General features: G+C 44.9%; 1 protein-coding gene across 3 annotated transcripts in view; it reads right to left on the reverse strand.

The window, feature by feature from the left end:
• Window positions 1–8,046: 8,046 nt before the first annotated feature.
• dicer1 (dicer 1, ribonuclease type III) overlaps window positions 8,047–13,515 on the reverse strand; it is a 57,154-nt gene continuing 51,685 nt past the window's right edge. For all 3 annotated transcript variants that reach the window (XM_007911355.2, XM_042337864.1, XM_042337865.1), the window contains 4 exons: window positions 11,488–11,756; window positions 10,180–10,342; window positions 10,012–10,087; window positions 8,047–9,778 (listed from right to left, as the gene is read on the reverse strand). In XM_007911355.2, the coding sequence (XP_007909546.1) occupies window positions 9,613–9,778; window positions 10,012–10,087; window positions 10,180–10,342; window positions 11,488–11,756 (674 nt within the window). In that variant the 3' untranslated portion in view covers window positions 8,047–9,612. The remainder of the gene's footprint in view (window positions 9,779–10,011; window positions 10,088–10,179; window positions 10,343–11,487; window positions 11,757–13,515) is intronic.

A 13,515-nucleotide genomic window follows, 5' to 3' on the forward strand; every position in this document is an offset into this window, starting at 1 on the left:
GTTCTCTGACTATTGGAACACCCCATGTCTTCATTGCCAACCAAATCTTTCTTTCGCTGATTATTATGATAATAATAATAATACTAATCCTAGCATTTGATATAGTGCCTCATCACGTCGTTGCAGCGTCTCAAAGCGCTTCACAGAATAGACCGTATATTTTGTGGCCAAGATGTGCACAGCAGCGTCCCACAAACAGTCATGAATTCATCGGTTCACACTGGGAAAGGTGGTGGTGGGGAAATCTTAAGAAAGTGATGAGGTCTGGGGGGATATCTGCCCCCTTCCCCCCACCCCACTGGGCAACTAGTACTGAACAGTAACCGAACCAGAGTAAACCGAAGTGGGGGGTAAATTCAGAACAGATCTGGAGAGACACGACTCCAGCGAGCAAGCAGTAAACTTGTGGATCATATCCCTGGGGAGATGGTGGTCACAAAAAAATGTTGTTTTCAAGAACAAATGAGATAGATTTCCGCTAGAAAATAATATCAGTCTATAGTTTGGGATACGACATGTCAAGCGACTGCCAGGATGGTGGAAGTTCAACCTGATGGACCTTGGCCTACATTTGCCCGGCATGTTCTTATGAGACCCATTGCAGCACCCCCTAGTGCTCCCCTGGCTGAGATCAGCTAACTCAGCACAGGCAGGAGATCTGACCTGAGACATTTCCGGTCTGTATGGCTCGGCTACTCACTAAGTAAACTCGCAGAGCCATCGGGGGAGCTTAAGTACACGCTTCTAAAGTTTCTCACATCTTCACTGTTAGTTTTGGCTTCAGTTCGTATTAAAGCATAAAAACTAACTATTCACCCACTTCCACGTTACTAATCCTTTGATATTCAGCGTTCCACCAGAAGTCTAATCTAGCATCAGCACCTCGGGGGGGGGGGGAAAGAGAAGTACAGGCAAAGCTATTACACATGTCCGAACGGATCGAGTTAAAAACATGGAGAAACTTGGGTGAAGGATCATAGCGTTGTCCTCAGGATACCCATTACCTGTGTCCTGTAGTCAATACCTTGACCCTTCAAAAAAATATTAATAATTTGGCCACTCAATCCACGGCTGTTTGTGAGATGCTGCTGTGCGCAATTGGCTGCCATGTTTCGCCCACAAAATATAGTCAATGCATTTGACAGTATATCCTGTGAAGCGCTTTGAGACATCTCAAAGACGTGATAAGGTGCTGTATCAAATGCCAGGATTATTATTGTTATGTTGTTATAATTACAGAGTCTAACAATACAGAGGACTGCAAATTGAAGAAGGAAGAGTGAGGCAGATAAAGTGCTGGTGCTTTAAGAGCTGGAGACGCTGCGATGAGTTTTTGGTAACAGACAACATACCTGTATAAACTGAGAATCATACCCATGACCATAATATAAGACAGCGCACAGTATGTTATCCTCCCCTAAGACCTACCTGGTCCAACCTGGTCGCCATCAGCGATGTGAGACTCTATCCTGTGATGGCCACTATACTGTTATAATAATCATAAATGATATAGCACCTCATCATATCTCAAAGCACTTCACCAAAGTTAACTGTGAAGTGTTGTTACCGTGTGTCTGTATGTGTCTGGGCTTAACGTTTCATCCAAAGGACGGTATCTCAGGAAGTGGCTCCTACATCAACAAAATAACTCATTACATTTGTATCGCGCCTTTCACTTACCAGCCCTGCATCAGAGCATCAGCAATGCGGAGCTTGAACCCACAACTCGCTGTCTCAGTGCTACCAACTGAGCCAGGCTGTCACCTCTGTTAGAAACACAGAAACAGGCCATTCTGCATATCAACAACAACAACAACAAGATTCCACTTATAGAGCGCCTTTCACGTCGGGAGGACGTCCCAAGGCGCTGGACAGTTGGACCCGAGCATTGAGGGGAAATGGTCAGGGTGAGGGGAGGGAAGGGAGAGAGTGAGGAGGGGGGAAATGGTCAGGGTGAGGGAGGGAAGGGAGGGAGCGAGGAGGGGGTAGAGAGTCGAGAGGGGAGCTGAAGGCACGGTCGAAGAGAAAGGTCTTGAGACCGGCCTTGAAGGAGGAAAGGGAGGAAGCGGCGAAGGCACTGGGGGATGGAGCTCCAGAGCAAGTCTGCATCGGGAAGCAGCAGGAGTTGGGGGTGGGGGAGGGGGGTGAGTGGGGTGGGGTGGGGGAGGGGGGAGAGTGGGGTAAGAGAGAAAGTATTGTTCTCCACTTGAGCTAACAATCTTCTCCGCGCACCCCTTTTTTTTCAAGGGATTATCACGAAAAATAATACTGATCTTTGCATTTGATACAGAGCTTCATCACGTCCTTGAAACATCTCAAGGATGTACGGTAAAGTGTAGTGACTGTGTGGGCAAGCTCGACAGCCAATCTGTGCACAGCAACATTCCACAGTCTGCCATGTGAAGTGAACGACCGATTTTAGAATGGACGGACGCTGTTTCAACCACAAGGGTTTGTGACAGTTTCCAAAACGTCACCAGCTTCTGTGGAAAAGAAATACTTTTCTCATCTCTCCTCGAATCCCTCCTGTGATTTACCTTAAGTGTGTACGTCCTCTCGTCAACGAATACCTCACCGGTGGAACTAATCTATTACTATTTGTCCCAGCGGGACGTAGTAATCTCTTAGACTTCATAATCTCAGGTCAGTGCTCAAATTTCTCAGCACTCAGTGAAAAAAAAGCTGTAATTTACCTTTACTCAGCCCCAAATAACTAAACACACTTGGCTGTACAAGTAAAAACGTCTGATTAATATATTCCATCGGGCACAGAGAGGAAATGCATTTAAACTGCCCCCCAGCCCGATCTCTCCCAGAGACGGTCCAGTCTGTCAGGGGAAACGAAAGCGACAGAGAAAATTACAAACCCTCTCTTTTTGAGATTTTATTCGGGACACTGGGATGGATTGCAAAAAAACACACGGTTTACCTTTTGCAACCAGTCAACTGCAGTGTAGGCAAACTGCGGCTCCCAACAGCACTACGCGAACCCCAGTGGGATGAAGTGCAGACCAAAATCCCACAACACCATGATTTGTGACTCAATGCAGAAATTAAGGAATGTGGATTTGACAAAGGGAAAGTTTATGATTGAAAAAAAACATTTAAAAGCGACAAAAGTTTGATACTTTTCACTTTCCTTCACCGTGAGTCAGGGAAGCAATTTAACATAGTTAGCAAATGAGTAAATATAGAACTTGGGAGCATTTATTTTTATGTACACACGCAAGTAGTTAGCATACGGAATGCCCTGTCAGGAAAAGTAGTTGACGCAGAATATAAATTAGCTTTCCCACCATTTATCTAGTTCAGTCTGTGGAGTCCCAGCGCTTTGGGACATCCTCCCGACGTGAAAGGCGCTCTATAAACATAATTTTGTTGTTGTATTGTTGTTGTTGTAGCATATTGGTTGGAGCATATTCTGTAAAGTGCTCAACAACGTAATAAGGCGCTATATCAAATGCAAGGATTATTATTTTATTAGGAGTGAACTGCAGGAGTTTTAGGGGTGGGGGGAAAGGAGGTGGGGGGGGGGGGGGGGGGAAGGGTAGGTAAATCGGACTGAAATGTTTGCTCTGTAAAAGAACCGGCACAGACACAACGGGATGAATGGCCTTCTCCTGTGAGTGCTGTAAATGTCTAGGCTCTATGTAATGTGTTTATATATAAACATTATTGGCTCAAGGAAATTTAAAAAAAAAATCAAACTTGCATATCTAAGTGGCAGGAGGATTAAAGAATTTAAAATAATACAGAAATTTGATAGCCTACCAAGGCAAGGTATTCCAGCTAAAGGGAATAGGAGAGTCGCACAGCGTAATTATAAGCAAACAAAACCACAAGTTGAAGGAAACTTAATAACTTTGAGAGCAGAACAATCGCAGCTCATTACGCGCGGGACACAGAATTTCCTAGGAATCAACTGCAAACCTAAACTAACTGCCGTGGCTGACATAATGTATGGAAGGACACAGGAAGCCCAATGACTGCACAATGTCACATCTTGCTGCACCCCGACTCCTCCAGGAGCGAGCGAGCAGAGAAAACTCTGGCGAATTGTGTGGGGTGCATAATTGAGCTTCTTTCTACTGAACACGCAAAGGCCACCCTGATTACAATTCCCCTATAATATATAGTCAAGTATATATACTATAGATATATATATACACACACACGTTCACGTCTAGGCATCTATTATTCCACATGTAAACCATGGGTTTGGTCAGTCTAACGTACTCCCCGATAACCGTTAATTCTCCCACAGGAGTTCTGTAGCTCAGTGGTTAAAGAGCACTCACCTCGCAAGCGAGAGGACCCGAGTTTGATTCCCGGGCAGGGGGCGAAACGTTGGGCAAGTTTCCTTATTTCACATGCCTGTTTACCCAGTAAGTAGTTAGTTTGACTTTTCTGGGGCTAATAATTAATCCCTTCAAAATAAATAATAATTTGGTCACTCAATCCCTGACTGTGGGTGGGTCACTGCTGTGCGCAATTGGCTGCCACGTTTCGCTCACAAAATATATATATATCCTGTGAAGCGCTTTGAGAAATCTTCACGTTGCAATAAGGCGCTGTATCAAATGTAAGGATTATTATTATTATTATCCAAACCGCGCAGTTTCAGCTGTTAAGTCTATCCCAAACTTCCCACTTTCTCCTCTCTGCTGAAAATCCGGATCAGAAGTGAAATTTCAAGTCCCGCTGAAGGTAAAAGTAACATTTTGCGGATCCGAAAGACATTTTTTCTCAGGACCATTTGAAACCGGCAGCATCACAAATCATTTGGCTCCAACAAGAGTGATCCAACCGGTGGCCCATGGGCCACAACCGGCCCACGATCCATTTCCGACTTCATTGTTTTACCCCCCCCGTACTGCCTCGAGCAACCACAGGAGAGGCATCGCGGGAGTGACTCAGCAGGAGTATTTTATGAAGGTATCAGTGCTTATGTTGCAACATTGCTTAAGCAGCCCATGGATGTTTCTCAAATCCAGCATCTGGCCCTCAGCAGCCAGAAGGTTGGACCACCCTGGCCTATATACACAGTCAAGCTGTGTAATCCCCGTCCTCCCGCCATAAAAGACACAAAAGCAAGGATTAGGATTAGGATTTATTATCATAAACCCCACCACTGGAATTCTGATCCTCAGCCTTTTTACAGAAGTCCGCAAGACAATAGGATATCACACATGGAGCAAATGACTTGGGATCTAATCTTTTAAGACATTTACCTGTTAGCCAGTCAGTTGGATCTTACTTCATCCTTCCTCATTGTGGGTTCTACCCCCCAGTTCTTCACCTGTTGGTGGGGGGGGGGGGGGGGGGGGGGGGGGGGAGAGAGGGAGCGGTGCAGCAATAAACCCACCAAAACAGGAAGAGCACTGAATGCCAGTAGACTTTTTATTAAGACAGAAAGCCATTCAATACCCAACATTGGCCAGAGAGATGGCTAATGGACAAAGGAAACGACTCAAACAAGTAAGACATAGGGAATGATGGCAGCAACACCCAATGGAGGTCAATCCTGCCCCCGCTACGGACATTTTCTCCTTGATTTCAGGTGGTAAGCCTACCATAAAGAGACTTCCAGCCCATTAGAGGAAGTGTGAGAGAGCGAAAGAGAAGGGAGGAAGAGGACGTCCGAAGGCACTGGACAGTCAGGGATTGGGACCCGAGCAGGGAGTTGGGATCGGGAGGGGTGGAGGGTAGGAGCATGGCTGAAGGCACGGTCAAAGAGGAGGGACTTGAGACATGCTTTGAAGGAGGCGAGGGAGGGAGCGAGGTGGAAGGACTGTGGGGTGGACGCAGAGAGGCTGAAGGACCGACCTTCGAAGGTGGGGCAGAATAAGGAATGAGAATAAAACTTCAGGCTTCGATAATGAACAACCAGACCATACTTTATTGTAGATACTCAGCTACAATTACAAAAAAAACTATTAAAGGTAATTGTGATCCATAAGGTGCAGAATGCAAACCTTTGCAGCAAGTTTACAGTATGAATGAGATAGAATTCTGTGTCCTTTAAAGACTGCTGCAGCCGGTGTGATGATGACCCAACATCATTCAGTTTCATTGTCTTCCTTACGCACTCCATTCGGCTACAGGTTTAACCATGGTTTAAAATCACATTATTTACAGTACAGCACACGCCCGCAATACTCCAATGTCTCGCAAACACGCACTTTATCTTCTTTTTTTAAATCAATCACAGTTAATTCTGCCATAAAACAGGAACATTGCCGTTGCCGCCTCCATTAGAATTCTCGAGTGCATTTAAAAACAGTCACGTGTTGTACAGTGAACGAGAGAGAGACCGCAGGCACGCCATCGATAGCAGTTAATTACCTTTGACAAATTTTAGTACAGCAGCCGGTACCCGGAACGAAACAAGAACTTTTCTGTAAGCGTTATTAACAAACAATTACTTTGTTGTTTGAAATGAGGTAAAGCATGATGCCAAGTGCAATGCTCAAATCGTGCTACATGTGGACAACAGCAAAACAAAATTATGCATCTTGTGTCCAACAAAATGATTCGGGAAAGTTTCGTTCAAAAACATTTTTTTTTGCAGCATGAATTAGGACATAAGGTTTGCGAATGGTTAGGTTTACAGTGAAAAAATATTGTTTGATATAAAACATAAATGTAGAGTTTTCTAGCCAACACTTTTTTTTGCGTGTTTTTTTCTTTAATTAAAAAAAGTGTGACCATGTGATAATAACGCGACCTGTGAAAGCAGTATCTTTGTGAGAAACAAAATCTCTCTCTCTTCCGAGAGAGAGAGAAGAGAACATGTCCCACGGTTACATGCATGGGAGTGGAAGGTGGGCTGGTGGGAAGAGAGCGGAAGAGGAAACGAGAAAGAAAATGAGACAATAACTAGTGTACGGTAGTCAGTCGGTCGGTCGGTCAGTCAGTCAGTCAGTCAGGAAATGGATACAGGCCCATCGTTTGGATTGTGATGCATATTTTAAAATGAGGTTGTATCGATCAAATGACACACGTCAGCAGTTTTAAAAAAAATTATTACTCACTTTCAGCATATATATATATATATTTAAAAAAAACTACCCACTTTACGTTGCCAAGTTCACAGGCTTAAACGTTTTTACTTTCTACCACCTCTCTCTCCCACCTACCTCCTAAATCAGACCCAATAGTGAAATGAGGAGTCACCGGGAGCTTGTTTTTGGTCAGCTGGATGTCTGACACATGCGGAAAACCCATCTCCGTGCTTTAAGAGTATCCAGGTTGGCAAGAGCCAAGGATTGGGGACCCCAGAGTGTGCGTTGGGGCACTGCTGGAATCTAACCAGCTAGAACCACTTCCGAGAGAGAGAGAGAGAGAGAGAGAGAGAGAGCGAAAGAATCAAAGACAGATAATGGGAATTAAAACTGAACACCTTAAATAAGCAATTCAAATTACTACCTCCAATTCATTAACAAAAATAAAAACCACTACTAGCTCTAGATATCGTTAAGCACATGATAGCGAGGTGGGAAGATGGTGGGGAATTTGCGCCTGAACTCTTTATTTAAGGATTAAACGGCAGGAAGCAACGCATAGATCGCCCCAATCTTTCTTTTTTAAAAAAAAGTAAAAATTAATTAAAAAGAGGTATTATAGTTACAGTGCAAAAACAATTAAAAAAACATTTCAAGCATAAAACATAGCACCAACAAAAAAAACAGAAAACAAATAATAATAATCCTTGCATTTGATATAGCGCCTTATCACGCCTTTGAGACGTCTCAAAGCGCTTCACAGAATACACTGTAAAGTGAATTGACTGTATATTTTGTGGGTGAAACGCAGCAGCCAATTGCGCACAGCAGTGTCCCACAAACAGTCATGGATTGAGTGACCACATTATTATTTCTTTCTCTTTTTTTGAAGGGATTTTTACCCCTGGAAAAGCGATCCGCCAATCGACTAACAACCGGGTTCCTATTTACTGCTAGGTAAACAGAGGCATGAGGAGTAAGGAAACTTGCCTAACGTCTCGCCCTGCCCGGGAATCGAACCCAGGTCCTCTCGCTTGCGAGGCGAGTGCTCTAACCACTGAGCTACAGGACTCCAAATGCAGGCAAACAAGAACTGAGGTATTCGAGCGACTAATTGCAACCTACTGAAAAACAAAACCGCTACCTTAGGCTGAGCCTGAATCGGATGCATCCTCTTTATAAAAAGCTTCCATGCTGGTGAAATCACCTCATCCCTTTTCCGTGCCCACCCACATCACATTCCTGGCTTCCAGGAGGGAGGCGGGGGGTGGGGAAAGACCCCCACTGACGGAGAAGGAGTACACAAGCTCCGCCTCAGTAACGAACGTGAATGCACAGCTTTGGTGTAAGTGAATTGTAAAACGCTTATGGCCAGACACCAAGGACAGTCTGTCAGTCGGTGGTTGATTTTCTCCACCCCTTCTTCTAAACGGAAAGGTGCTTATATCAATAAAAAATAAAAATTAACCTTTTTTTTTACAAAAATCTGCAGCATATTCTGAATATGTCTAAGGTTACCGTCATTCGAGTAAAAGTTCCCGACTGTGTTAAGGACTAAAGACTAAATGGTTTGCTGCATTTGGAAACACTTCACACTCGGATCGTAGGCAGAACACACCTGGGTTCCTAGCGAGACCACATGGTGTGTAAATTTAGCTACATCTTGCATCAAAAATGTTTTAATACCTTGTTGACTCTTAAGTATCTGAAACCATTTTATCTGTATTAAAATATATCTGTAGCTACCTCTTGTTCTGCTATAAATTACATAGCCACAACCGGAAAGGAGGTCAGTCCAGGGTAACGGTTATCATCGTGCAATGCGTATTAAATGGGAATGTAAATCGCTTATAGAAATGTATCAAAGGTTCAGGAAATGAAAAGAAAAGAGTGGGGGGTTACTTTCAATTAAGGCAAAACCCTTTTGATTAAATGCAAGACTTAATATGTGGCATTGTTAAGTTGAACAATTATTACTTTTTAAAAAAAATGCCAGTTGCTCTTTTAAGTGAAACCTGTTCCTATCAAATTAAGTGCAAAGAAAGGATTGGGAATGCCATCTCTAAGTGTACAGACGACAAGGAAACAGGGCAATACTGGCACACTCGCTCGCTCACACCAGCTCACACACAACAGCTTACACACTGAGCGACCTCGCACTGGCACTAGTGCACAGATCAAGAGTTTCAAGATTACTAAAAAAAAATGTGCAATCTAAAGAACTAAATGACTTCCAGCATAATAAGCTTCCTGGCTCACTAACACAGAGCAAAAGCTTTAAATTTAAACCAAAGTAAACATTATGAGGGAACCTGACGATGGTATTTAAAAAAAACGCTCGCAAATGATATAAAGCACTCTCGTGATTAAGCTAGCAAAAGAGGAGGAAAAAGATTGTGTTTGCGCAAAAAATTTACTATACAACTACAATTAATCCTAAATTTTACATACGGTAGTTACAAATGCTTTACACCATCAGAGAACGACTGGTTTCACTTTCAAACCTGATCCAGTCTGACTCCAGGCAAGCTGCTGATGAGGGTGTGTGTGTGTGTGTGTGTTTTGGGGGCTGGGGTGAGGTGGGGGGGAAGAGATAGTAGGGGACCTCTCAGCTGGGTTGTATCTGAGGTTGGTTTGCCTTCAGGCTACGCAGCGCTCTGCGAGCTGCCGCGGATTTGGCGATCCGGTAACTCCTGCCGACTCCTTTGAACTTCCCTTTGCCAACCACCTCCACCGTCACACGCACCTTGCCATCGTACGTCCTCTCCGCGGGGCTGGGAGAGAAGAGAATCAGTCACGTCATTCAATCAGAATGTCTGCCTGGACCGAGTGGCCTGCCTCTATGTGTCTATCAATCAGTCAGAGAATGCTAGAACAACTTGCATTTATATAGCGTCCCAGGGCGCTTATGCTGTTCAGCTCCCGCTCCCTCCAGCAGATCAACAATCAATCAACTGGTAGCTGCCACTCAGAGCTTCATTAAAATAGTAAATCATTGTAAACTTACCTGAACTTGGCCGTCTCTGGTTCCATCTCCAGCAACTCCCGAACAGGAGAACGCGGGACATTGGCTGAGAATTTCTCTGTAAGACACAGCACAAGACGAAGACGTCAATCGCTGAGTTAAGACAGCTGGAGCAATGACATCAAAAGCCATCAAGAAGGGACTGACTACCTATGAGTGGTCTCATCATGGGGTAGTAAACTTGCCAAACAGTTTCCAAGGACATCCCACTGTCCATATAGATGGCCCCAGCAAGAGACTCGAAAATATCCCCCATGGCTTTGGGAACCTCTATATCTTCCTCTTTTTCCTCATCCTCCTCTGATCTCCTCAGCTGTAGTAAACACAGGCAGAAAAAAACACTTTAGCAGCACTCTCCTACAGTGTGTCTGTGTGTGTGTGGGGGGGGGGTGGAGAGAAAAGGGAATTAAGAGTGACGTCGCTAATCAACAGTAAAAAAAATCCCATTGTTGTCTTTCTTTATATCAACGATCTGTGGTTGGGTCTGAAGTGTGGTGTGAAAATAGTGTTTATTGTTGAATTAAGTTAATGTACGGGTATTTTAAGCTGTGAGACACTTCCCACAAAACAGATGGTGTTAATTAATAATATAATAATCCAAGCATTTGAGATAGCGCTTTTCACATCGTCTAGATTAAATACTCAGTCACACAGTTCAGCCTTCAGAAGCCGCTCAAGTGCTCAGACAGTGAAATCAACAACACCCCCAACGAGTAGGCCTGGTCAGCCCCTCGGACATTAAATGCTTATAATAATCCTTGCATTTGTTATAGCGCCTTTTCACAGAATACACTGTAAAGTGAATTGATTGTATATTTTGTGGGCGAAATGCGGCAGCCAATTGCATACAGCAGTGTCCCACAAACAGTCTTGGATTCAGTGACCAAATTATTATTATTTTATTAAAAAGGATCGTTACCCATGGCATAGTGATCCACCAATCAACTGACAAACTGGTAAACAGTGATGTGTAAAGTTAGGAAACTTGCCCAAGATTTCCCCCTGCCCGGGAATCGAACCCAGGTCCTCTCGCTTGCAAGGCTCTAGCCACTAACCTATAGGATTCGATAATTTATTTATTTCCTTTTAGGGAAAATTCAGTGCAACCTTGTGTATACAATGTCCCAATATTTGAATTTAGCCTCACCATAAACCTGCAATTTTAGGTCACCATGGAACAGGGTTAAGCGGGGGTTTGTTCCAGTATTGCTAAGGGCCTTGAGGTATCCTCCCCACATGAAAGCGTGGGGATAAATGGAGTTTTGTACTGCACGTCTCACTCAACAGCTTTGAAAAGGTGAAGAAACCAGAAACAGCAACCAGAAGCGAATGGGATTAACACTTGGATTATTAAAGGGTAACAGGGGAGGAGGAGTGAGGAAGCGAGATTAGCTTGGGGTAGGGGGGAGCTAGCATCCGTATAGTTGGCTGAATGGCCGCCCCATGATAAAAACTCGCCTCAGAATCCATTCCTTGCATCTCGTTCTTCTCCAGTTGGAACTGAACAAAGTCGTCTATAACATGGAACAACTCGGGCGAGATGGCTTTAAAGTATTTGTGATAATCGTACTTCACAGCTAAAGAAGCAAAGATGGTATTGTTGACCAGTGCCGAGCGCAGGTCAGTCAGCACGCCGGGAGAATGCTGCCGTGGATCTTCGTAAAGGTGCTTGGTTATGAGGTAGTCCAGAATTGCATCTCCAAGGAATTCCAGCCGCTGGTAACAATCTGAACATAGAGTTTGAGAATATATTACTGAGCATTTAAGATGGGAGGTAGATTCTAAGATGCAAACGTTTAACATTTTCAAATTATTGCGATGCGCAATTTTCAAATTAAAAACACTAAGCCCCTTTCCAGGGAGCGATGCTATAAAGCAGGGCGGAGGTCGGACCTCTTGGCTGCTGAGAGCCGGATGCCCTATTTGAGAGTCATTCGCAGGCCGCATAAGCACATTTTTTTGTGTTTTCCTTCCAGAAACATAACGTATACGGGTTATGGAGGGCCAGATGAAATGGGATGGGCGCCAGTTGACACCCTGCAGCAATTAAGTCACTAACTGGACTTGGATTTACCAACAACTTGCACTTACATAGCACCCTCCACCCAGGGCAGTGTCTCAGAGCGCTTAACAGTGGCGAAGCCTGACTCCAAGGTGGGGGTGGGGGGGGAGGGGAGGAGGAGGTGACCATAAGCGCGGACGAAGAGGAAGGTTATCAGGTGGGACTTGAAAAAGAGGAGAGGGGGAGGCAAGGCGGAGGGATAGAGGAAAAGTGTTCCAGAGTTTTGGGGCGTAGTGGCTGAAAGCAATCCTGACCAGCAGAATGTTAGCAATAATAATGAACGTAAGGCTAATGCCATCATTAGAACCTTTACTTCACAATTGTTGCTCTAAAGATGACTGCACAAACCTAAGATTCAGCCTCTCAGCCCCGAGGCTCTGGAACTCTATACCCCAGTGCCTTCGCCGCCTCCTCCCTTTCCTCCTTCAAGGCCGGTCTCAAGACGTTTCTCTTTGACTGTGCCTTCGGCTCCCCTCTCGACTCTCTACCCCCTCCTCGCTCCCTCCCTTCCCTCCCCTCACCCTGACCATTTCCCCCCTCCTCGCTCCCTCCCTTCCCTCCCCTCACCCTGACCATTTCCCCCCTCCTCGCTCCCTCCCTTCCCTCCCCTCACCCTGATCATTTCCCCCCTCCTCGCTCCCTCCCTTCCCTCCCCTCACCCTGACCATTTCCCCCCTCCTCGCTCCCTCCCTTCCCTCCCCTCACCCTGACCATTTCCCCCTTCCTCGCTCCCTCCCTTCCCTCCCCTCACCCTGACCATTTCCCCTCTGCTCGGGTCCTGACCCAACTGTACAGAGCCCTGGGATGTCCTCCCGACGTGAAAGGAGCTCTATAAATGGAATCTTGTTGTTGTTGCAGTACAACGTAAAGCTTTGTAGGTCTCTGATTTGCAGAAACTGGCAATGGGTCAACTCTTAAGGGCAACATAATGTTAGAAAATCAGAATTTAGAAGCAAAGAGCAGAGGGTTTAGAAGCAAAGAGCAGAGGGGACCTAAAGCTAAACCAGCTTTATTGTGGCAAGTAGCTGCACTTTTGGGTTGCAGGCAAAAGGCAATGGCAGCTTTAAACCTACAATAATAATAATCCTTGCATTTGATACAGTAACTTATCATGTCTTCGAGACGTCTCAAAGCGCTTCACAGAATATACTGTAAAGTGAATTGACTGTATTTTTGTGAGTGAAACTCTGCAGCCAATTGCACACAGTAGCGTTCCACAAACAGTCGTGGATGGAGTGACCAAATTGTTATTACTATTTTTTTTGAAGGGAAAGCAATTCACCAATCGACTAACAACCGGTTTCCTATTTACTGCTAGGTAAATAGAGGCGGGTGGAGTAAGGAAATTTGCCCAATGTTTCACTCTGCCGGGAATCAAACCCAGGTTCTCTCCCTTGCGAGGCGAGCGCTCTAACTACTAAGCT

The sequence above is a fragment of the Callorhinchus milii genome, unplaced genomic scaffold (assembly GCF_018977255.1).
Source record: "Callorhinchus milii isolate IMCB2004 unplaced genomic scaffold, IMCB_Cmil_1.0 Scaffold9, whole genome shotgun sequence".
NCBI classification, from domain to species: Eukaryota; Metazoa; Chordata; class Chondrichthyes; order Chimaeriformes; family Callorhinchidae; genus Callorhinchus; species Callorhinchus milii.